General features: G+C 50.0%; 2 protein-coding genes across 7 annotated transcripts in view; one reads left to right on the plus strand and one right to left on the minus strand.

The window, feature by feature from the left end:
- The window catches only part of LOC122682160 (ankyrin repeat domain-containing protein 26-like), a 371,465-nt gene that overhangs the window by 331,665 nt on the left and 15,901 nt on the right, over window positions 1–23,899 (minus strand). For 2 of the 7 annotated variants that reach the window (XR_006337238.1, XR_006337236.1), the window contains exon 5: window positions 20,162–20,302. Coding sequence is in view for 1 of the 7 variants with exons in the window: in XM_043884976.1 (XP_043740911.1) it covers window positions 14,223–14,443; window positions 15,966–16,140; window positions 16,306–16,480; window positions 20,162–20,286 (696 nt within the window). In the remaining 6 variants the exon portion in view is untranslated. Of the gene's footprint in view, window positions 1–4,840; window positions 4,955–6,148; window positions 6,320–6,403; window positions 6,521–10,748; window positions 10,854–14,219; window positions 14,444–15,965; window positions 16,196–16,305; window positions 16,481–19,598; window positions 20,074–20,161; window positions 20,303–23,899 lie in introns of those variants that run through there. The other 5 variants (XM_043884975.1, XM_043884976.1, XR_006337237.1 and 2 more) reach the window with 5 other exon arrangements.
- LOC122682180 (ninein-like protein) overlaps window positions 1–23,899 on the plus strand; it is a 333,523-nt gene that overhangs the window by 201,196 nt on the left and 108,428 nt on the right.

Genomic DNA, 23,899 nt, shown 5'->3' on the forward strand with positions numbered 1-23,899 from the left:
TGTGCAAGAACTGGAAACGCATTTTTTGAAAGAAACAAACAATATCAATAAACCCGTACCTAAGGTAAGAAGGAAAGAGAGGAAACTGAAAGAAACAGAAAGGAAAGTGACATTACAACAGATACCTTAGAAGTAAAGGAGCATAATCATAAGGGACCATTATTATTGATGAACAATTGCAAACTGGAAAACCTAGATAAATTCTGAAAAACATACAATCTGTCAAGACTAAAACAAGAAAAAGTAGAAAAACTCAACACTCCAATAAGAAATAAGGAGATTCAAATATTAATTAAAAAAAAAAAACCTCCCAAAAGCTAAAAGCTTAGGACAAAATGGATTCAGAGAGCAATGCTACCAACATTCAAGTAAGAAGTAAAAGTAAGACTACGCTGAAAAAACACTTGAAAAAATTCACAACCCATTCATGATTTTAAAAAAATACAATAAAATAGAAATATCCTCAATACAATAAAGGCCATTTATAAAAAGCATGAAAAGTGAAAGTGATAGTCGCTCAGTCGTGTCTGACTCTTTGCTAAGGCATGGACTGTACACTCCATGGAATTCTCTAGGCCAGAATATTGGAATGGGTAGCCTTTCCCTTCTCCAGGGGACCTTTCCAACCCAGAGATAGAACCCAGGTCCCTCGCATTGCAGGCAGATTCTTTACCAGCTGAGCACCAAGCAATCCCAGGAACACTGGAGTGGGTAGCCGATCCCTTCTCCAGTAGATCTTCCTGACCCAGGAATCGAACCAGGGTCTCCTGCATTGCAGGTGGATTCTTTACCAACTGAGTTAACAGGGAATCTAGCCTACTTGGGGAAAGAGCGTCTGATAGGAGGAAAAGCAGGGACCAAGAAGCTTTGACCAGAATGGTGAGTAGAGGAAGGCTAATGATGAAGGATCTCGACTGAAGAGGAGCAGGACTCAGGCCTAAACATTTCTGCCTGGACAAGACAAAGTACCAGTGGACCAGGGCCAAGGCATGTGCTGCCGGGGAGGGGACAGAGGGGAACCCATCTCCTGGTTCCTCCAGCAGAAGCTGAGGAGCTGCTCCCCTCAGGGAAGGTTAAGTAGCCTCACCAAAGCCATCTGACAGTAAGTGATGGATCCAAGGTGGAAAACTCAATCGTCTTTCCTACTGCATAGCACGGGCCACTCTGATCAATGGTATGTGGCAACCTTGGATGGGAAGGGAGTTTCGAATGAACACTGGAGTATGTGTATCTTTTTGAATTAGTTTTCTCCAGATATATGCCCCAGATTGGGACTTCTGGATCATACAGTAGTTCTATTATATTTTCATCTTTTTAAGGAACTTCCATACTGTTCTCCATAGTGGCTGTACCAATTTACAGTCTTACCAATAATGTAGGAGGGTTTCCTTTCCTCTATACCCTCTCCAGCCTTTATTATTTGTAGACTTTTGGATGATGGCCATTCTGACCAGTGTGATGTCATACCTCATTGCAGGTCTGTCGTGCATTTCTCTGATAATTTGTGATGCTGAACATCATTTCATGTGCCTACTGGCAATCTGTATGTCTTCTTTGGAGAGCTGTCTATCATGGTCTTCTGCCCATTTCTATTTTTTATTTGTTTTGCCAATTTTGAAACTGTGTTTTTGGTTTTTGTGTTTTTTTTTTGACATAGAGCTACAAGAGCTATTTGCATATTTTGAAGATTAATCCCTTGTCAGTTGCTTCCTTTGCAAATATTTTGTCCTTGTTAGATTTTTGTTTGGTTTATTGTTTCCTTTGGTGTGCAAAAGCTTTTAAGTATAATTAACTCCCATGTGTTTATTTTTGTTTTTATTTTCGGTACTCTAAGACATGGATCAAAAAGGATATTTCTGCAATTTATGTCAGAGTGCTTTTTTTTTTGGCTGTGCCATGCAACTTATGGGATCTTAGTTCCCTGACCAGGGATCGAACTCAGGCCCACAGCAGTGAAAGTGCCGAGTCTTAACCCTTAGACTGCCAGAGAATTCCCTCAAAGAGTGTTCGGCCTATGTTTTCCTCTAAAAGCTTCCATGTAGGTCTTTGATGCATTTCTAGTATACTTTGCTGTATGGTATCAGAGAATGTTCCAATTTCATTCTTTTATGGATCTGTCCAGATTTCCCAGCTCCACTTATTGAAGAGGGTTTTCCGCACTGTCCATCCTTGCCTCTTTGTCATAGGTTGAGCAACCATAGGTGCATGGAGAGAAGAGTCCACATTATGTTGTTGAGTCTTCCTACCCCAGATCTGAGCTTTCCATCTCTTCCAGTGGCTTAAGGTTTTTCTCATTCAAGCACATACGGTAAATGTGCAGACAGATGGAGGGGAGGGGGCCTGCAGCAGCCTCAGGAGAGCGGTTGCCACCAGGAAGGGAAAAGAGGTTGGCTGCAGTAGAACAGGGACTGGGCTTCTGTCCAAGATGTTGTAACAATGTTCTTAACACATCTGCATGTTTATGTAATACATATGAATGTTTCCTATAGAACTATTTTTCTATATGTTTGAAATATTTTAGTTTAAAAAATATTTAGAAGTTAATCTATTTTAATAGAAAAGGATTTTATTGCAGATACAGTAAATTCATATTACAGTAGTTAATTCTGATCAACCAAATGATCATAATTTATGTATATCTTGAATATAAAACTGTACTTTTTTCCTGGTTTTTAACATATAATACACTTTGCAGTGTGATGACATTTCAGTGAGGAAAAGATTGCATTCACAATGGATACGATACCATCCTCCCTGAGTCCACAGCTCTGAAACACCAGCACTGTCTAGACCTCCCTCGTGGTGGAACAGGCCCTGACAAAAAGGCTTCCTTCCTCTATCCCTTATCGCTAGTTGAAAGTCACAGAAAGTGTAGCGTTTCTGGAGTGTCTACACCGATCCACCATCGAGAATGCCAGAGACTAAACCCATAGAACTAACAGTGCAATGGTAAAACTACAGAGCCCTGACTTCACATTTTAATCTCTGTAGCCAAGGTCAGAAGTGCAAGATTAAAATTGCTTTATTTTACCATTTACCTTGCTGAGAACCCCATAATCTGGTTTGTTTTTCAGTAGCAAAATTCGGAATGTAACTCTGGAAGTTACCCAAGGACCACTAAAAAAAAAAATAGTCCTCTCCAACATGTTTCCCAGGCATTTGGCACACAACCCTTCATTAAATGCTTGTGGGGTAAACAGAATCACAATCCTCATTTATCCAGGGGTGTACAGCCAGTGAGCCACAATAAGTTACGGTGTCACAGTGGTTTACTTTAATAGACGTTCCTTCAAAATGAACGCCAGGAAGAAAAGCAGTCTAAACAGCGAGGGAAGCTTCAGCAATCTTGCTGAGGAGTTTGCTGAGAGTTCTAACTTTTCCGTCCAAGAATCGGGACTTTTTCTCAGTGCCTCGTTGCTTCTCCTCAGTGACTTGAAGCGCTTTTGTCAGGTGGGCATTTTCCACATAGAGCTCCTTGAGCAGCAGATCAGATCCTGTGCTCTTTTCAAACTGGAGAGGGGAGAAAGCCACAGTGTACTGTACGTCTCACGCAGCCATGCCACGCCACCAGCTCTCCCTTCCTATTCCTCCACACGCGTTCAGACTAGCTTGGGGAACCTTACAAATCAGAGACATGTTGGATGCAATGACAGGTTTTGTTATCCTGGCATGAGAGAGGAAACTGACGAACTATGTGGTAGAGAAAATTTAAGCCACCTTTGTACAAACTGGGTTACCACGAAATGAAGACAAGAAGACCCAAATCTGGAGGCCTCCAAAAGACAACGAGGAAACTGTCAGGAGCACCCAAACTGTTTGGCTTATCTCAGCGGGCTCTGCAGGCCCACCATGTCAGCAGGACGCGCTGAGGCTCCTTGGGTGCCGCCCACACGACACCGACAGGGGCTCCAGCGATGGGGACACAGGACACACGGTCAAGATGCAAAGACGCAGGGGTCCCGGCTTTGGGCTTTGACAGTCCCCGCTGAGTTCACTCACTCAAGTAGCTACTGAGCAGCTCTGCGGGCCAAGTGCTGCCCGGCCGCGGCCCTGCTCCCACAGGCACGTGTTCTAACGGGAGGAGCCAGCAGAGCACGCAGCGTCAGCTGGTGTGTTCAGAGAACCCGGGCGGGAGACACACGGTGAGTCTGAGGTGAACAGACAGCCCTGAGAGGAGCATGGGGGACGTGGGGGAGGCTGCCTGGGTAAACCTCCCGGGCAGAGGCCCCCACATGCGGCGGTGACAGGAACGGCCAGGAGGCCCGTGAGGAAGGCAGAGCTGCCACGCCGGCTGGGCAAGGGCCCAAGGGGAAGGGGCTAGGTCCTGCAGAATCTCGAGGCCACCAGAGAAGCCACTATCTACTCTGAGGATGTACCCCTGGCATGTAGGAGCCTTAAGATTTACTTGGGGTTGAGGTTTTGCCAAGAGTGACTGGAGGGTAGTGGGTTCACCAAGAGCCGGACGGCCGGGAAGGAAAGTGAGGACCTGGGGACAGACAAGGCTGGAGGGTGGCGGTGCGGGCAGGGCAGGGGCTTCACAGATGAGGAGTGGGGGTCTGGAGCGGGCAGCCTGCACAGAGAGACTAGAACTGGGGACCCGCGGCCCAGGGCCCTCCAGATAAACCACATTTGGTCCCTGTGTAGAGAAGTATTTCCACAGATGCTCACATTTCACTTCCCGGAGCACCAAGCCGACCTCACAGGACAGCAAGGCCTCTCTCTCCCCTCTCTCCCTGCCCTCCTCTCCCCTCCTCAGCACTTCCGCAGGACACAGGGTTCTCTTGGGTCCTGTCTCCCTCATTAGTTACCCAGTCGCCCAAATGCGGCGTCCCTCACTCATCTGTTCCTTCAGCTCACCCACTTTCTCTTGGAGGAGCACTTCCATGTTCTTCAAAGTCATCTCCACCTCCTCCACCTGCTCTTCTGTTGCTTCCAGCTGTTTTTCATGTGCTTCCTGAACAAGAGGAGGTTAGAGATCAACACGGTTCACTTTAAAACGAATCATCTCAGGCTTCTTTACTTTAGAATGGAAATCAGCTGAAGTAAACAAAATCTGAGCATCTGGCTAACCTTTCATCCATAGGGAGGGATCATCAGAAATGTCTCACAAGCTACAAAGCTGCATTTCTCACTGTAGTGTGAGCAGATTAGAGACTTTTTGTCGTAGGATTTTAATCCTACATGACTCAAAGTTGAGTTTCCCCCAACATAATAGTCTTTCTCGAGGATCTCTGACTAAATTTCCTCTGTCAATAATCTGTCCTAGCTTAAATGTCGCTCCAGCATATCGTGGCTGCATAATGCTATAAGGCCATTCTTCGTTAGAATTTGTGTTTTACAACTGTCAGATTTTACCCACCTTTCCTATCTTGCACAAATTCTTTCCTCAGGAAGGCACCTGGCCCTCTGCCCCTCCTCACCCTCCCACTGACCCATGAACTTTGAGGACCCAAATGTGCTTCCCAGGCTCGCGCTTTGAGGTGCTCACTCACTGATGCCTGAGAGACTGCTCTGAGGTGGGAACCACTGCCTCCAGAGGTTCAAAGAAACCGGAGCACAGAGGGCTAAATCACTCACTCAGTTAAATCACTCGGCTCAGGTGGTGGAGCCAGGATCCAGTCCCCTGCAGTGCATGCTCTGAGCCACTCTTCTGCTGCCCTTTTAAGGCAGCAACTCTGTTTCTCCATGAGAGGCTGGCACACAGCAGGGCTCCCCAAGTCCGTGCTGTCACTGTGCTGATCCCATGTCCAACCAGCCCCCTACTCCTTGCTGCTTTTGAACACGCCAAGCGTAGCCCACCTCAGGACCTCTGCACCTGCCTGCACTCCTGAAGAGCTATCCCTTTCCATCTCTCTGCTGGGGCCCTTCTATCACCACCTTTCAGTTCTGGAACCAGGTCACGTGTGTGGCTGGCTGCAGACACACTCAGCCAAGAAAACAGGCTGGGGGACTTCAGGGTCGGCCACTCAAGACTCACCAGTTCCCAGCAGAAGCCGTGTACCGTGGCTTCCATAAACATCCCACGTGGCGGGAGGGCTGTCGGGCCGTCCTCCTGTTGGCACCTGGGCAGCTTGTGGCTAAGTCACCAGAGATCGTACTCACCCCCTCCGTCACCCCCAGCTGGCCCCCCAGCCCTGTCCCCACTCACCTGCGCCTCCTCCTGGAGCTGCCAAGCTGCCCGCTGCTCCCCTTCCAGCAGCTGCTGCAGCTCGGCCACGCGGCCTGTGGGCATGCGCTGTGCCATCTCCTCCTGCGACTGCTGCACCCGCTGGGCGTGCTGGGACCGGGCCAGCCACAGCTTCTGGGTGGCTCCATACAGCTGCCGGGGAAAAGGCACAGCAGTTGTGGGGTGACTGCCCAGACCTTCAGGGTCACCACCAGGCACAGAAAACTGCATCTCTACCTGGTAGGCCACCCCACAAGGTAAGGGCGTGTCCAGGAAAGCTCACGATTTCTAAAGAGTCCATTTATCTGATGCCCACACTCCATTTCCTGGTAGTTCAGACGGTAAAAAATCCACCTGCAATGCAGGAGACACAGGATATGCAGATTTGGTCCCTGAGTTGGGAAGATCCCCTGGAGGACGGCATGGCAACCCACTCCAGTAATTTTCCCTGGAGAATCCCACGGACAGAGGAGCTTGGCAGGCTAAAGTCCATGGAGTCACAAAGAGTTGGATAGGGCTGAGAGACTAACACAAACTCCATTCAGGGATGCTTCTGCACCTGAGAGCCTGGAAGCCCTGCCTGTAGCCCTCCCAGTGACCTCATGCCGGATCCTGGGAGGATCAAGTTATTCTGTCCTGTTTACCACCTGGGTTCTTTGCTGGGTTTAATTCCTTCCATAACGGGACCCACACCAGCCGCGTACAGCAGCCTCCCTCTAAATGTAGAGCTGACACTCCTGAGACGGAGCTTCACACAAACCATGCTTTGCTCCTCTGCTTTTCCCTAGCAATTTCTCTGGAGGCTGAGGGTCTGAAGCCCTCTGAGCCTAGGAGCAGTGTTCACGCACAGCTAGGCGGGGGCATCACTGTCGCCCCAGGGCGGCTATTCCCACCTTATCACCCAGGCTCGGGGAGAGGCAGGCAGCGGTAGGAAGACACAGATGGGAACTGCAGCCCTCTCCAGGGTACAGCAGGTGTCTGAGAAACCAGAGGCGACAAAAGCACTCCCAGAGTGATTGGGAAGTCAGCAAGGACACAGGTCGGCAGCTGAAAATCTACTATGCTTCTATGTCCTGACAGTGAACGTGCAGAAACCCATGTGAGAAACAAAACCCCATTTCCGCGCCGGCCTGGAAAGAGTTTGGAAGTCGTGACTCCCACCCTCCCAACAAGAACAAAGAAAAAGCTGAGTAACTGAGAGTCAACAACACTTCTGAGATCCATCAGAGAACTGAAGTCACGGGGCAAACCAATGCTCTGGAGACCGGAAAGAAGAACAGGTGAAGAGCATCACAGCTCACCAGGAGTCAAAGGCTGGAGGCCTAATCAGAGTGGCTGCTGTGGGTTGAACCGGGCCCACAAAGTCACCGATGTCTGGAGACAAGGCTGCTAACAGGTCACTAAGGTTAAATATGCTCACAAGGTGGGGTCCTCATCCAATGGGACAGTGACTTTATAAGGAGACACAGTGAGAGGGGGCTGCCCACAAGCGTGGAAGAGCCTCATGGGAACCAAGACAGCCCCGCCTTGATCTTGGCCTTGAGAAGGTTGGGAAACAAACTCCTGTAGTTTAAGCCGCCTGCTTGTGACATTCTGTACGGAGTCTGAGAAGACTAGGACGGCGACTGTTCTGAAGACACAGAGCGTTCTGCTCTCTGCCCTCAAGGGAAACCTCCTTCTCTACCAGGCCGGAATCAGTGAGGGGAAGGAGATAACCAACTAGAGCCCACTCTAGCTGTTCTGACTCAGTGTCACTCACCTACTGGAGTGGCTAAAATAACAGCGACAACACCCAGTGTGGACAGGGATGTGGGGCAACTGGACCTAGCATACACTGCTGGCGGGAACATAAACTGTTAGTAGCCGCTCTGGATAACAGCTGGGCCATTTCATATAAAACTAGACATGCAACTGTGGTGCAGATCAGCAATTGCTCTCCTGGGCATTTATCCTGTGAAATGAAAACCTACATTCACACAAACACCTGCCTAGGAATGTTCATTGCAGCTTCTGTGACAGCCCAAAACTGGAATCAGCCCAGGAGCATCAAGACAAGTTGGTTCTAAATTGGGAAAGGAGTACGTCAAGGTTGTATATTATCAACCTGATTATTTAACTTATATGCAGAGTACATCACATGAAATACTGGGCTGGATGAAGCACAAGATGGAATCAAGACTGACGGGAGAAATATTAATAACCTCAGATATGCAGATGATACCACCCTTATGACAGAAAGCAAGAGGAACTGGAGAGCCTCCTGATGAGAGAAAGAGGAGAGTGAAAAAGTTGGCTTAAAACTCAACATTCAGAAAACTAAGATCATGGCATCCAGTCCCATCACTTCAGGGCAAATAGATCGGGAAACAATGGAAACAGTGACAGACTTCATTTTCTTGGGCTCCAAAATCACTGCAGATGCTGACTGCAGCCATGAAATGAAAAGACGCTTGCTCCTTGGAAGGAAAGCTATACTGGCCTATATATCCATATATCTAGGCCAACCTAGACAGCATATTAAAAAGTGTACAAAGGTCCGTCTAGTCAAAGCTATGGTTTTTCCACTGGTCATGATGGATGTGAGAGTTGTACCATAAAGAGAGTTGAGCGCTGAAGAATTGATGCTTTTGAACTGTGGTGTTGGAGAAGACTCTTGAGAGTCCCTTGGACTGCAAGGAGATCCAACCAGTCCATCCCAAAGGAGATCAGTCCTGGGTGTTCATTGGGGGGACTGATGCTGAAGCTGAAGCTCCAACAGTTTGGCTGCCTGATGCGAAGAATTGACTCATTGGAAAAGACCCTGATGCTGGGAAAGATTGAAGGCAGCAGGAGGGGATGACAGAGGATGAGATGGTTGGATGGCATCACCGACTCAATGGACATGAGTTTGAGCAAGCTCTGGGAGTTGATGATGGACAGGGAAGCCTGATGTGTTGCAGTCAATAGGGTTGCAAAGAGTCGGACACGACTGAGTGACTGAACTGAACTGAAGACAAGCTGTGGGACATTAACGCCTTGGAATACCATCCAGTGACAGGAAGAAAGAAACTGTGGACACACAGCAGGGAATCATGCTATGTGAGGAAAGGCAATCCCAAAGATCTCATTCTGTATGAGTCCTTTTCTGTCACTTGTGTAACGACACAATTCTGGAAATGAAGGACAGTTAGTGGTTTTCAGGGGCTGAGGCTGGGGTAGGTGGGCAGGAAGATAGATGGTGGACGTAGTTGTGAATAAACAATATGAAGGACCTTGTGGAGCTGCAGCTGTGGTTGTGGAGACATGAACCTGCACAGGGAATAAAACCGTGTAGACCTGACACCCACATGAGTACAGAAGCAAAGCTGTGGAAGCATGTGGCCTTTCTGGGTGGTCCCGTGGTTAAGAATCTGCCTTCCGAGGCAGGACACTGGGGTTCCATCCCTGGTTGGGGAACTGAGATGCCATGAGCCGTGGGGCGATGAAACACTCCCCAAGAAAAAGAACACCACCACCCCCCCCAAACTGGGGAAGTAAGACCTACAGATTGCATCAATGTCAATAGCTTGGCTGTGATGCTCATTAAGGGCTGATTTGCACCCCCTCACACCCCAATTCACATGCTGAAGCTCAAACCTCCAAGACCGTACTGGAGTACTGTACAGAAGGACTGCATTTGGAGATGGGGTCTTGAAAGAGCTGATTAAGGCAAAACGAGGTCGTATGAATCCAGTATGATGGTGCCCTAATAAGAGATGACGACACAGACACACCTGAAGGATGAACGGGAGAGGACAGTTGCATACAAACCAAACAGAGGGGCCTCAGAAGAAACCAGCCCTGCCCTGTCCTTGAACTTGTAACTCCGAGAACTGTGAGGAAATAAATTTCTGTTATATAAGCCCCTCAGTCTGGGGTGGTTTGCTATCGCAGCCCTAGCAAACTAACACAGACACTATACTAAAGTTTCACAAAACATGACCACTGGGGGAAACTGGACAATCCACTCTGGATTCCACACTTCAATCGTCAGGCACTTTTATCAAATCAATACCACATTCTCGGCAGTTTAGAGCTGAGCTCATTTGAATTTTATTAAAAAAAAAAAAAAAGCCAAACCCTTCTCAGATGAGGCGCTGATGGTGAAAGCTGAAATCCACTGACGGGTGTCCCTCCACAATACACACAGCTCCTGCCTCAGTGCTCAGGCCCCTGCCCTAGACCCCTGACTCTCTCACACTGAAATCCACAGACCAGCAATGAGGCTTGGACAGAAGCACAGCTGAAACCACTATCAGGACCAGAACAAACCGAGTCCACTGGCCCAGGAAGGCTGCGAGAGGCCCTCTTGCCCTACAGGAATGCAGGATGCCTCCTCCGGCCCTGGAGCACGCTGTGCAGTATTTCTTAGGACGCGTGAGCCCTCCCGTGCCCATCAAGGCTGGTCGGAGGGCAGCACAGGTCTCTGCTGACTGTTCCTGGAATGTGGGTTATCTGTGAACACTTCCCACTTTCTACAGCAATGCCCTCTGAGCTTCTTCTACGATGAGCAAACCGTGTCCGGGATGGGTGGTTGGGGTGGGACCACTGAGCTGGCCCTTACCTCTGTGCAGCCTCTGTCCTTTCTGAGGCTTCAAGCTCTTGTCGGATCTTCCCCACCTCATTTTTCAAGAGCGTGATTTCTTCAGAAAGCTTTTCCAACTTGATTCTGGATAACAAATTTTTAAAAGAAAGAAGAGTGGGAATTCCAGGAGTTGGTCACCCGACAGAGTCTGGTCTTGCAATGACCCGCAGCCACACTTTCCTTCCCTGGATGGGGACACAGGGGCCAGCTCCTTCCCTGTACCCAGTGTTAACTTGCTCTGGTTTGCATTTCCCAAAAGATAAGCTACAGAAAAACAAAGCTTTCTTAGCTCCTAAAAGAGCCATTGACTAGCGTATTCAGCCCCTTGGTTCTCTGTGTTTCCAGCTGGCCCGTTCCTGCATCTCCTTACCTTCACTGAAACGTCAGCGTGCTCACAGCTGGCACCAATGCAAGATGCTGGGTGAGAGTCCTCACGAGCTTGTTGCAAGGAAATCTCCCCCCTCCCCCAGGGACCCCGAGCACAAAGCTGAGGAACACAAGGACTCAGAAAGCTGAATCCTATGAAGAGAGTGCCCCCATCCTACACGCTGAGGTCAGCACTAGAGGAAACTGGAAAGATGCCCGCATCAGCGGACGGAGGGTGATCCGATGCAATGTGGAACCTTCAGGAGGGGAAAGCAAGTACTGAGAGAGGCTGCCCGGGCCAAGTCTGCCAGGAGTCCTTGGCTTCTGATGCTCATAGTCTCCCTGGATGGTAACTCCATTGATGTGCAACAGATGAGCAACTGACCAATAAGGATCACGGGGAGGCAGCTTTAAACCCATGCCTGCTGCCCTGAAAATCTATCCTTAATATATGTTGGTCACACCGACATTCCCCTAAACGTTAGTTATCTATCTGGCATTAGCTTCTAGTTTTCTCAGTCTAAAAGTACTCAAAGCACATCATCTCATATGTAATGTATTATTCTTATAATATCAAGCAGAAGTATCTCCTACAAAGCATAAGTACAATTTCGTTTTTCTCATAAGGAACTAAAGAGAAAAATGAAGACATATAAGTCAATGGAATTTTAAAAGACGTGGAGGGTTTCAAGGAGGAGTGTGACCACAAATGAGCTCTGTATTTTGAACTGTCTTTCAGGATCCTGGATGGAAAACAAAATTGATTCAAGGCAGATGTGTGTGTGTGCATGTGGGTGCCGGGGTTGGGGTGCAGGGGGGGTGGTTCCTGTTTCCAGTTTCCTGGACCTCAAATAAGATGGTGGTTGCCTTATCCCAGTCCTCCACATTCACCAGATAACCAGAGCCTGTGCAAAGCTGATCATCTAACGTCTGGTGTCCTCACAGAAGGTTATAGAAACCTCCAGGGGCCCTTAAACAAAAACCTGAATGCTGAAACCAAAGCTTTGAGCATTAAGGAACCCAAAGATGGGGTTACCCTGAGGCCAACACCTACATCACTGTGGAGAAACCACACCAGGGCCGTATGTGGTGGGCTGGTTCCCTGGAAGAGATTAAAGTGGTCTCAGATGAAGTGGTTCCCAAGTCTTCTCAGCAAAAGCAAAACACATCCTTTCTGCAGGGAGAACCCTCTACTACAGCTCTCAGGATTCCCACAGATGAACATCATGTAAGCATGAGCTCACAATCAAAGGTCACCACAACGAATGTGGGAAAGGACCACTTATGAGAGTCAGAAGAAGCCAAAACAACAGAATTAGATCCCAGATGTTGCAATTATCAGACACAAACTTCGGATAAATATTATTAAATGTTTACTTAAATAAAACATGGAAATAAAAAATGGACAAGCAAGCAACAGTAAGCTATCAGAAATGATCAGGCAGGACCAAATGGAATGTTTGAAAATGAAAAAAAAAAAAAAAAAAAAAACCCAATGTCAAAATAAAAGCTCACTGGCAGATTAGATATAGCTGAAGAAAGAATCACTGACCTGGAACACAGAGACATGAAAAAGTACCCAGAACGTGCCACATACAGAAAAGAAGATGGAAGAAATGAAAGAGAGGTTAGGAAAAGGAGGAAAAGTGAAAACATCTAATATCATACACCCAACTGGAAAGACCACTGATGGGAGAGGCAATGTTTTACAAAGAATGGCTGAAAGAGTTTCAGAAGACACAAACCTAGATATTCAACAGGCATAATATTTCTAAGTACGGAGAGTAAAAAGAAAAGCACATCTCTGTCCTACGACTCAGCAATTCCATTCTTAGGTATACCAGCACCGAGAACAAAAAATGGGGCTCTCCAGAGCTCCCCAGGGCTTAGCACTATCCCGACTTGGAATAGTGACCCTGGAGGGCATATTCTGGGTGTTGGTGACACAAATGTGTCCTACTTATCAACAATTCTTCCAGTTGCATACACATGTACATTTTTGTGTGTGTGCATATAACACTTCAATAAAAGTTAAAATGAAAGAAATACACACCTAAACACACCAAAGAAAAACCACAAAAGATGGAGAAGCTAATAGCAACCTGAGGACACAACTCAGGTCACCTCCTGTGGGGACAGAAAAACAGCCTCTAAAAGACGTCTGCATCCAGAACCTGCAAATGTGCTATTTCATAGCAAAAGGGAATCAACGCAACAAACAGAATTAAAGCTGCTAGTTCACTGCCCTTAGATGGAAAGAGAGTCCTAGACTGTCCAGTGGGCCCTCCACTGTGGAAGAGCAGGCAGAAGACTGGGAGTCAGGATGGAGCGTGAGGAGGACCAGCCAGTCACTGCTGGTGTGAGAGGAGGAAGGTGTGGATCAAGAATGGGAGGCCTGCAGGTTTCCTCCCGAGCTTCCAAAAAGGAAGGCGGCGGCCAACACCGAGATTCCCGCCCAGTCGTACCCACTTCTGAATTCCAGGCTCAAACACCGTGAAATCCGAAGTTGTGATGCTTTAAGCCTCTGATTTCCTGGTAACTCATCACCGCAGCAATGGAAAATGGATGCTCACTCAGAGCACCCTGCCCAGGTCAGAGGGCAGAGGGCAGCCTTCAACTGTGCATCAAAGTTCGTGCTCCTAGAAAGACCGGCCTTCAGAAATGGGAGAGAATTTGAGACATTTTCAGATAAACAAAAACTGAGGGAATGTATTCCAAAGACAGTTTCACGAAAGACCACACATCAGAGTAAAGAAGATGGTCCCATAAAGAAGGCATCTAACCAGGCATTCAAGCTGAGGACCATTCAGTAAAATGCCCAGTTGGGAGTTTTGAAAACTGGCCATGTCCAAATGCCTTGAAGCAATCTACCCAGACAGACCCAGGAGGAAACATCAGAGCTGAACAGGCCTGTAACAAGGGGTACAGATGTCAGAGGATGGAGCCTTCTCTGCCCAACCCCCTGGGGCTGAAAGCTGCAAACACCTGTCTCAGTCCCGGCTGCAGACCCAGCTGTGACAGCACGTGGCAGGTGCCCAGGAAACCCTGTCCAATGATCCAGACACCACTCAGACTAGAACCGAGACGTTAGCTGTGGGGCCAACAAGCCAAGGCGTGCCGTGAGTCAGGAGAAGCAGAGAGGACCAGCACAGCCCGCCGGGCCTGGGGCCTGGGTGGAGCACTAGGACAGCACTGGGCTCCTGTGCCTGTCCACAGGAAGTGCCCGAGACAGACGGCAGAGAGGGCGTGTGGCTGCTGGGCTGCTCCCGCACTGAAGCCTGCAGCTTGTTGTTGCGGTCCTGCAGGTCCTGTGGGCAGAGCCAGACACGTCCTCCAGCCACTGCGGCCACCAGGCCCAGGAGCGGGGTGCGGGGCCGGCACCCGGGGAACAGTTCAGGCCCCAGCAGAGCGGGTCCTGATTTCCAAGACGGGGCACCGACACTAGACCCGAACTGCTCCGGGAGCGACAAAGAGCAGAAGTCATTTCCCAACTTCTTATGCCTGGCACCACCTTCCATCACCGGATACACAGAAGGGACTCGGGGGAAAAAACTGCAGTGAAAATGAGAAATGGAGAAAACACAGAGACCTTTGAACACCTGAAACCACAAGAAGTTGGGGGAGTATGCTCATAAGGGGTAGGGGAGATTCGGGGGGACATGAGGCTTAACAGGAAGGGTCTCTGGGACCTTCCTGGCGGTGCAGCGGTTAGGACTGAGTGCTTTCCCTGCAGGGGATGCGGGTTTGCTCCCTGGTTAGGGAACTAAGATCCTGCAAGCTGCATAGCACAGAGGGAAAAATAAAAGAGGTAGGGTTGCGTCTGTAACAAGCATCGTTTATCCACTCAAAGAATGAAATGTAACTCAACAAGCCCACTTGCTACCTGTCTTGTATAGGACCAGGAAGGGCGGCATTCCCAGTCCGCTCTCCCAGGTGGTCCCTCGATCCGAGCACCACGTGCGCCCATGACGGTGAGTCCATGTGCTCCTCCCCCCGCCTCGGGTGGGCCGTGTTCACCTGACCTGGAGGACGCCACATGCGATGCCACTTCCAGCTGGCTCCTCCCCCCGGGACCCTGCCTCTGGGGGAGGCCAAAGCAGCCAACACCAGGTGCAGCCTCAAGGCCCCACATCCCTCTCTGATTTTCCTTTTTTGGGGGCTGCGCCATGAAGTCTGCAGGATCCTAGTTCCCCAAACAGGGATCACACCCGTGTCCCCTGCATCGGGAGTGCAGTCTTAACCACTGGGCCACCAGGGCAGTCCCTCCTCTTTGATTTTTAATCTGAGGTTCCTCTGCAGGCATCTTTTGTCAGTTCTTTCTGAACTCCCTGGAGGCCAGTGCCTGGCCTGTGTCCACACCTGCCCTGGGAGGAGGAGCCTCTAACTGAGGGCTCTAGGCCACGTGGGAGAAGGGACAGGCCCTGCAGATCTTAGAGGAAGCGCATGTTTACTAGAGTCACTGAACCTCCTTCAGAAACTCCTGAGCAAACACGCAATCTCCCCAGAGTGAGCACCTCTGTCCCGGGGGAAAGGGCAAGGCCAGGACGCGAGAGCTGCAGGGAGGCCCGTGGGGCGGCGGGTGTGTGCGCCCTGGCACCCCGCCGCACAGTGACCCCACACAGGCCACCGAGCATCTCTGACGTGGTCAGTCTGGATCGAGGTGTGCAGCATATACGCTACAATGATCTTAAAGACCAGGCTCCCAAAGAGGGATGCAAAATCTCCCACTTAAAATGTGATTATATTGACTACATGTTGAAATGATGACACTGTGAAAGTAATGGAGTAAATAAAATGTTATTAAAATTAATGCCACCTATTTCTTTTTACCTTTTTTAACGTGATCAGTGGAAAACCTGGAAGGTGGTGTCCGCAGACACAGGAAACAATCAGAAGGCAGGCGCGGCCCCCATCCTGCAGCCCACACAGCTGCAGAGGAGGGCTGCACTCTCTTGGAGAAGCCAGGACGCTTCCGCTGCGGCTGAGAAATGGGCTCTCTCTGTGGCTGCAGAAAACGTTCTTTAGTGTCAAGCTCCCAGGGCCGCGGGGAGGGTTCAGTCCTGCCCCAGGAAGGGGTGGGTGTGAAGAAGGGAGCTTCGGGCAATGTGGCCTCCCTCTTTTCAGCTGGGGGGCCCTGAGGAGGGACCCCGCAGCACCCTGAACCCCCCACCTTCAGGGTCAGGGTCAGCTTCTCGCGGAGGCCCGTCTCCTCCGCCTGCAGGTGCCACAGGTCTTCCTCCAGCCTGGCCCTCTGCCGCTTGGCCTCCTCCCAGAACTTCGAGCGTTCCACCTCCACCTCGGACCACTGGAGGATCATCCTCCCCTGGCAGCCCTGCTCCAGGCGTCTGCAAGGCACACGGCTCACGGTGCATCAGGCTCCCCGGGGGCGCCACCTGCGCCTCTCCCTCCCCGGGGTCTCCCGTCAGCGCACTCGGCCTCGGCATTGGGAACTTCGTTGTTCCCACCTGACAGGTGACCTGCAGTGTTGTGGAGCAGTGGAGGCCTCATGAGCTGCCCCCGTCGGGGCTGGCAGAGGTGACCCCACACAGACAAGGGAGCCAGCGGGTCCCTCGACCCATGGGGCGAGCTAGCAGGTGACCTCTGGGTGGGTCTCTGGCACCCCTTGGCCATTCAACCTTCTCCACGTCATCAAAAACTGCACCAGTAAATAAAGGCAGCATCAGGGCCCTTGGTGACTGAAGGTGCAGAGAAGCCAGCCTCCACCACAAGCCTTGGAAAACCAGCACACAGCGAATCCCAAGGCAGACAGAAGACAGGGCGGGGGCCCTTCCCCTCAGACGCTGCAGAGATCTTTTGCAACAACCAGTCCAATCAGCAGGGAAAACAGTGCCAAATCTTAGTTTATCACTAAAGCTAGTGGAGCTGAGCTATTTAAAATCCTAAAAGATGATGCTTTTAAAGTGCTGCACTCAATATGCCAGGAAATTTGGAAAACTCAGCAACGGCCACAGGACTGGAAGAGGTCATTTTTCATTTTAATCCCAAAGGAGGGCAATGCCAAAGAATGTTCACACTATTGCACAGTTGCACATATTCTACATGTAAGCAAGGTGATGCTTAAAATCCTTCAAGCTAGGCTTCAACAGTACATAAACCAAGAACTTCCAGATGTCCAAACTGGATTTAGAAAAGGCAGAGGACCTAGAGATCAAATTACCAACACCCACTGAATCATCGAAAAAGCAAGAGAATTCCAGAAAAACATCTACTTCTGCTTCATTGACTACGTTAAAAGTCTTTGACTATGTGGATCACAAGAAACTGTGGAAAATTTTTCAAGAGATGGGAATATCAGAGCACCTCACCTGTCTCCTGAAAGACCTGTACGTGGGTCAAGAAGCAACAGAATTGGATACGGAACAACAGACTAGTTCAAAACTGGGAAAGGAGTACATCGAGGCTGTATATTGTCACCTTGCATATCTAACTTATACGTAGAGTATTTCATCCAAAATGCCGGGAGATATACCAGCAACCTCAGATATACAGATGTTACCACTCTAACGGTAGAAAGCAAAGGGGAACTAAAGAGCCTCTTGATGATGGTCAAGGAGGAGAGTGAAAAGTTGGCTTCAAACTCAACGTTCAAAAAACTAAGATCACAGCATCGAGTCCCATCACTTCACGGCAAATGGAAGGAGAAAAAGTGGAAATACTGACAGATTTTATTTCCCTGTGTTTCAATCCCAACGAATGTTCCAACTACCACAAAACTGCAATCATTTCACATGCTAGCAAAGTAATGCTCAATATCATTCAAGCTAGGCTTCAACAGTATGCCAACCGAGAACTTCCAGATGTACAAGCTGGATTTAGAAAAGGTAGAGGAACCAGAGATCAAATTGCCAACATCCACTGGGTCATAGAAAAAGCTAGAGAATTCCACAAACAACATATACTTCTGCTTCATTGACTATACTAAACCCTCTGACTGTGGAGACCACAACAAACTGTGCAAAGTTCTTAGACAGATGGGAATACCAAGCCAGCTTACCTACCTCCTGTGAAACCTGTATGCAGGTTTCAAGAAGCAAAAGAGAGAACTAGACATGAAACAACAGACTGGTTTGCAATTGGGAAAGGAGTATGTCAACACTGTATAATGTCACCCTGCTTCTTTAACTTATATCAAGAGTATATCATGTGAAATGCCAGGCTGGATGAAGCACAAGATGGAAGCAAGACTGCCAGGAGAAATATCAATAACCTCAGATATGCGGATGACACCACCTTTATGGCAGAAAGCAAAGAGGATCTAAAGAACCTCTCCATGAAAGTGAAAGAGAACAGTGAAAAAGCTGGCTTAAAACTCAACATTCAGAAAACTAAGATAATGGCATCCAGTCGCATCACTTCATGACAAACAGAGAGGGCAAAAATGGAAACAGTAACAGACTTTATTTTCTTGGGCTCCAAAATCACTGCAGATGGTGAATGCAGCCATGAAATTAAATGATGCTTGATCCTTGTAAGAAAAGCTATGACCAAACTAGACAGCATATTAGAAGCAGAGACATCACTTTGCTGACAAAGGTCCATCTAGTCAAAGCTATGGTTTTCCCACTAGTCATGCAAGGATGCGAGAGCTGGACCAGAAAGAAAGCTGAGTGCCGAAGAATTGATGCTTTTGAACTCTGCTGTTGGAGAAGATGCTTGAGAGTCCCATGGACAGCAAGGAGATGCACCCAGTCCATCCGAAAGGAAATCAGTCCTGAATATTCATTGCAAGGACTGATGCTGAAGCTGAAGCTCCAACACTTTGCCACCTGATGCAAAGAGCCAACTCACTGGAAAAGACCCTGATGCTGGGAAAGATGGAAGACAGGAGGAGAAGGGGATGACAGAGGACAAGATGGTTGGATGGCATCACTGACTCAATGGACATGAGTTTGACCAAACTCCAGGAGATGGTAGAGAACAGGGAAGCCTTGTGTGCTGCAGTCCATGGGGTCACAAAGACTCAGACATGACCTACTGAACAACAACAGCACTAAAACATTTGCTTAACAGGATTCTCAAAGCCAGTATATCTAGGCTGAAGATGAGTGGAAACTCTGATTTCCGCAGAGCCTGGCTGGGTCCACAATCAATTGATTGTGGTCCGAAACAAGAAATGATTGGCTCGGCCTCCCTCAGACTCACCGCAGAGCTTTGGGGTGCAAGGGCAGCTGTCACTCAGGGAAACAGTTTGATGAACATTAACAGCCTGCAGATCTTGGGGCGAGTTTTACACACTTGATCATATCAGTTCCCTCTTTAAAGAGGAAAGCTGCAGTAACATATGCCAGAGCCACATGACAGGTGCTCAGAAAACATATGCAACATCACAGCAAGGAGACCTCTCTGAAAGCAACCACGTGGACAGGAAGAAACGAGGGACTCAGGAAAAATGTTAGGAGTGATAACATCTGTGGACGTGAAATGTTTGTTTTTATTTTTCCTTGTGTGTGTATTTTCTAAGTTTTCTACAATGAACATGTATCCCTTAATACTTTTCTGTTAAAGTAACCTAACAGAACGGCAAACACTATTTCTAAAAGTGTACCGCTGATACTGTGTTACTCATGGAGCAAAACCCAAACACCTACATGGCCCTCGAGGCCTTGTGTCCCCCAACCAGATTTTTGGATGGAGATATCGAGTCTCTGGTTCTCCGATGCAGAAAGAACTTCACCGAGTCCCTTCGGGGTGGTCCGGAAAATCAGGTCAACCAGGCTGAGACCAACGCAAATCCATTCTCAGCTCCCCGACTGATGGCCTGAAATCAGTCACCATTATCTTGTGGGCACGTTGGGAGGGCAGCACTGGCTGCAGAGGAAGGGCGTGTGCAATCAGGCTGCCCGCCACCAGCCGGGCTGACTCTGCGGGAGTCCACTCAGCCCACTGCATGGGTGATGCCTGGTCTGCGGGCTTCCTGCTGTGGGCTCAGGTGAGACCGCAGGGCCTCAGCTGGCAGCAGCCTGTGTCCACCATCCGCCCTGGGCCAGGATCGCGGCAAGACCTACCTGACCTTCTCCTCCGCGAGATGCTCCAGGGCGGAATGGAGGTCGTCGGACTCGTTCACAAACTCCAGGTTCCTCTGCTCAGCTTTCTCCAGGTCTTGTCTCACCTTATCTCGCTCCCTGGCCATCTGCTCCACCTGCTTCCTGCAGGAAGGAGGGAGGGATCACTGGGGACACTGCTCTGGGTCTAGCGAGCTGGTCTGAAGGAACAAACTCAGCTGGCCTAAGAGTGCTGAGCAGTGGCTGGCGCTGGGCTCTCACCCACCTCCTGTGCGTGCGTGCCAAGTCACTGCAGTCGTGTCCGATTCTACGCAATCCTATGGACTGAGACCTCCAGGCTCCTCTGTCCATTGGATTCTCCAGGCAGGAATACTAGAGTGGGCTGTCATGCCCTCCTCCAGAGGATCTTCCTGACACAGGGATCGAATTCGCATTTCTCACGCCTCTTGCATTGGCAAGTGGGTTCTTTACCACTAGGGCCACCTGGGAAACCTGAACCTCCGCCTTCCAGGATGGTTTCTGCAGTTATTGAGTCTCTTTTACAGAAGTACATACAGCAAGAAGCCAACTGGCTTGCAATGGGGTTTCTACCAGGTTTCTGACCCAGGAGGTTCGAGCCCGGGGCGGGCACTGTTCACTTCTCCAGACGGCCTTAGAAGAGGTGGGAAATTATCCTCGCTCCGTCTTGCCTGCAGCTAGACCTCAGAACCAGGGATCCCCAGCACCCAACCTGGGACTGGACGCATGAAGGGGAGAAGGCTGGCCACCCATTATCCTGCCCGGTCACAGCCTTGCCACCTGTACCTGGCACCTGAGTAAGCGCCAGGGAGTTGCCCAGAGCAGAAGCGACACCTGTCTCTGTCCGGTCACCCCAGGCCCTGCCCGAGGCTCAGTCCACCGGCTATCCTGGTGCCTGTTTCTCCCACTGGAGAAGCACCAAGCTTCTCTCCCTTCCTCATCCTCCCAAAGCAGTCTTCCTCTGGGCCCCTCTGCAGAGTTGCCTGACATCAGATGTTTCATCTGTCGGTACCTAACGAGATGCAAAGTCTTGAGGATGGAGACCGGAATTACTGCCAACCTTTTCTGTAGCTTCAGAGCATCAATAAAAACACAATAACAATCTCTATGCCAACCGGTTCAGTAGACGGATGGCCTGAATATCCTGCTAAACTGGAGCCAAACCCAATTAAAACGGAACGCATTCTTGGCCCAATCGCTATGTAGTGCTTTGTGACCGTGATGGAAGCATCCTTTCTCATCCTGCTGGCTGCCTGCGCCCTGGGCAAGGAGGCCAGCCTGGCCAGTCACACCCCACGCCCCATCACCCACAGCGGGGCTCTTACTGGCAGAAGCTCAGCTCCTGGGGGAGCAGGCCAAGGCTGCCGAGGATCGGCTCGGAGGCCAACACGCACTGTGGGGTGAGTCTGAGATACTGAAACCTACCCTCTAAGGGATTTGTTTCAGGTTGCGGGATTTCTCTGCTGTTTACTTATTATGTTTCTAAGTTAAGATGTCCTACATTATCGATATCAAAAAATAAAGCAAAAAGGGAGGATGATGGGCCTTCTTTCCATGGGGCATGTGTCTGCGAGGTTCTCTGTCCAACCTCCCTCATGGGCAGCATCTCCCTCTAATTCCCCCGCCCAGACGCCTCTGCTGGGGCAGCTGCAAGACCGGCCGCCACCTGCAGGACCTCCCTGCCATTGTGAACGCCCTCCTGGGCCCACAAGGAGATGATCTGCTCTGGGAAGGAGGACCCGCTGCCATCATCCATGCTGCAGAAGAGGCGGGGGCCTGAGCACTCGGGACACGAGGGACGACGGGGTGGTCTGGCCGACACTCTCCTCCAGGACCTGCATGCGGGCATCAGCGCCATGAGGACCGCGGCCTCTTCACGCACCTTCTGTGACCTCACCACCTGTGCTCGGCGGGCGCGGCCTCCCCGACTCCTGCAGCAGGGAACAGGGTGCCAGGAGGACCTGCGGGGACTGCAGGCTCCACGGAGACGACCGGAGCACAGGGCTCAGGGCCGTCTGCCTGATGCCATGCGGGGGGACGCAGATGCGGAGCCACCCGAGGGAACTTCTCTCTGAACAAGCAATGGCTTCTCGCCTGTCCTCCCAGAAGGTGGGCCTGGAAGGCACACGCCAGCCGAGGGAAACCCAGTCTGTGCAGAGAAACCCAAGATGGGCTTCAGAAGAGGCGGGGCGGCCTGAGCGGAGGGCACATGTCCTCAGGATTCAGGGCAGGAGACAAGGGCAGAAAAATCCCTCAGGTGGAAAGCTGACTGGTGAGGCTGAGGTGAGGCCAGGAAGCTGTGCTTCCCGTCCCAGGGAGGGCCCTGGGACACACATTTGCTGTTAGGACCAGAACAAGGAGGAGCAGCGGCCCCCTCCACTCTGAGGTTGGTGGTACAGCATGGGGGCTCCAGTTCTCCATCTCCAGGGATGGAAACCGGGGTCTCTGCAATGGGAGTGCAGGGTCCTAAACAATAAATCACCACAGAAGTCCCTGGCCCAAGTATTTGAAGGCAAATCCCAGCTGCCGTGTTCTCACCCCTGAGTGTTTCGAATGCACTCCTGACCCCAGTGTGACGTGGCCCTACAACCCAACAACCACGTCCCAGTTCTCTCCCAAGCCTCCCGACAGCTGATTTCTTCAACTCAGAATCAAAGCAGAATCTTCCCAGTGTGTGTGGCTACTCCCGCAGAGTTGCTGGGTCACCTCCCACACGCCCCTCAGTCCCCGTCCTCCTGGACCTCCATCACTAACATCTCTTGTAAACTGGAACTAGCACCAAAAGCTAGTTTGGATGGAGGTTGAGTGTCATCTATTTTCTTTCTTTTTTCTTCCCAGCAAAAACACCCCAAGGTGAGCTGTTTCCATACCACCTCACATCAGGAGCCATAAGTGTCTTTGAGATGCAGACTCAGCTGCGAGTCTGGGTGACAGACAGCCAGGTTTCATAGCCTTTCTAGGTTAGCCAGGTGGCTTACTGAGGTTTATGCAGCTTGGCCACAGAAACACCCTTTGGGAGAGGACAGACCTTGGGGTGCCCACAAAGAGCTTTCTTTAGATAAGCAAGGCTTCAAAGCAGAGCTCCCTCCACACCCAGACTGCACCACCCTGCCCGACACAGGACGAGGATCCGCTGCACCTAACCAGACCCCGGCTCTCAGTCAGTGGTCTGGAGCCGGAGGAGTCATTTTGGCATTTACTGTGATAACCCAACTAATAATCAGAAAGTCCTTTCCTGAGGAATGCTAGGCCTCCTTGCTCATGAATGACGCTGTATATCGGCTTGAGGAAAACACAAGGGGAGGGCCACTTCCAAGACCCCTTCCAGATTAAAACATCTGAACGTTCTAGGTAAAAATGGAAAAACTTGGACTTCTCTGATGGTCCCGTGGTTAAGAATCTACATTGCAATGCAGGGGACTAAGGTTTGATCCTTGCTCAGGGAATTCAGATTCCACGTGCTGTGGAGCAACTAAGCCTGTGCCCTGCAACTAGAGAGAAACCTGTGCACTGCGATGAAAGGTCCCAAATGATGTATGAAGATCCTGCAGGGTACAGCTGAGATCTGACAGCCAAATAAATACATTTTAATTTAAAAATTAAATAAATAAAAGCAGGAACCAAAAAAAGGGAAAAGCAATTCTGAAACCAGGGTGTGTTCTCAGCGCTGGCAGAGAAGGTGAATAAGTCCTGTAAGGTCTGACGTTAGTGTCTGTGCAAGAG

This window comes from Cervus elaphus, chromosome 23 (assembly GCF_910594005.1).
Source record: "Cervus elaphus chromosome 23, mCerEla1.1, whole genome shotgun sequence".
Classification (NCBI taxonomy): domain Eukaryota; kingdom Metazoa; phylum Chordata; class Mammalia; order Artiodactyla; family Cervidae; genus Cervus; species Cervus elaphus.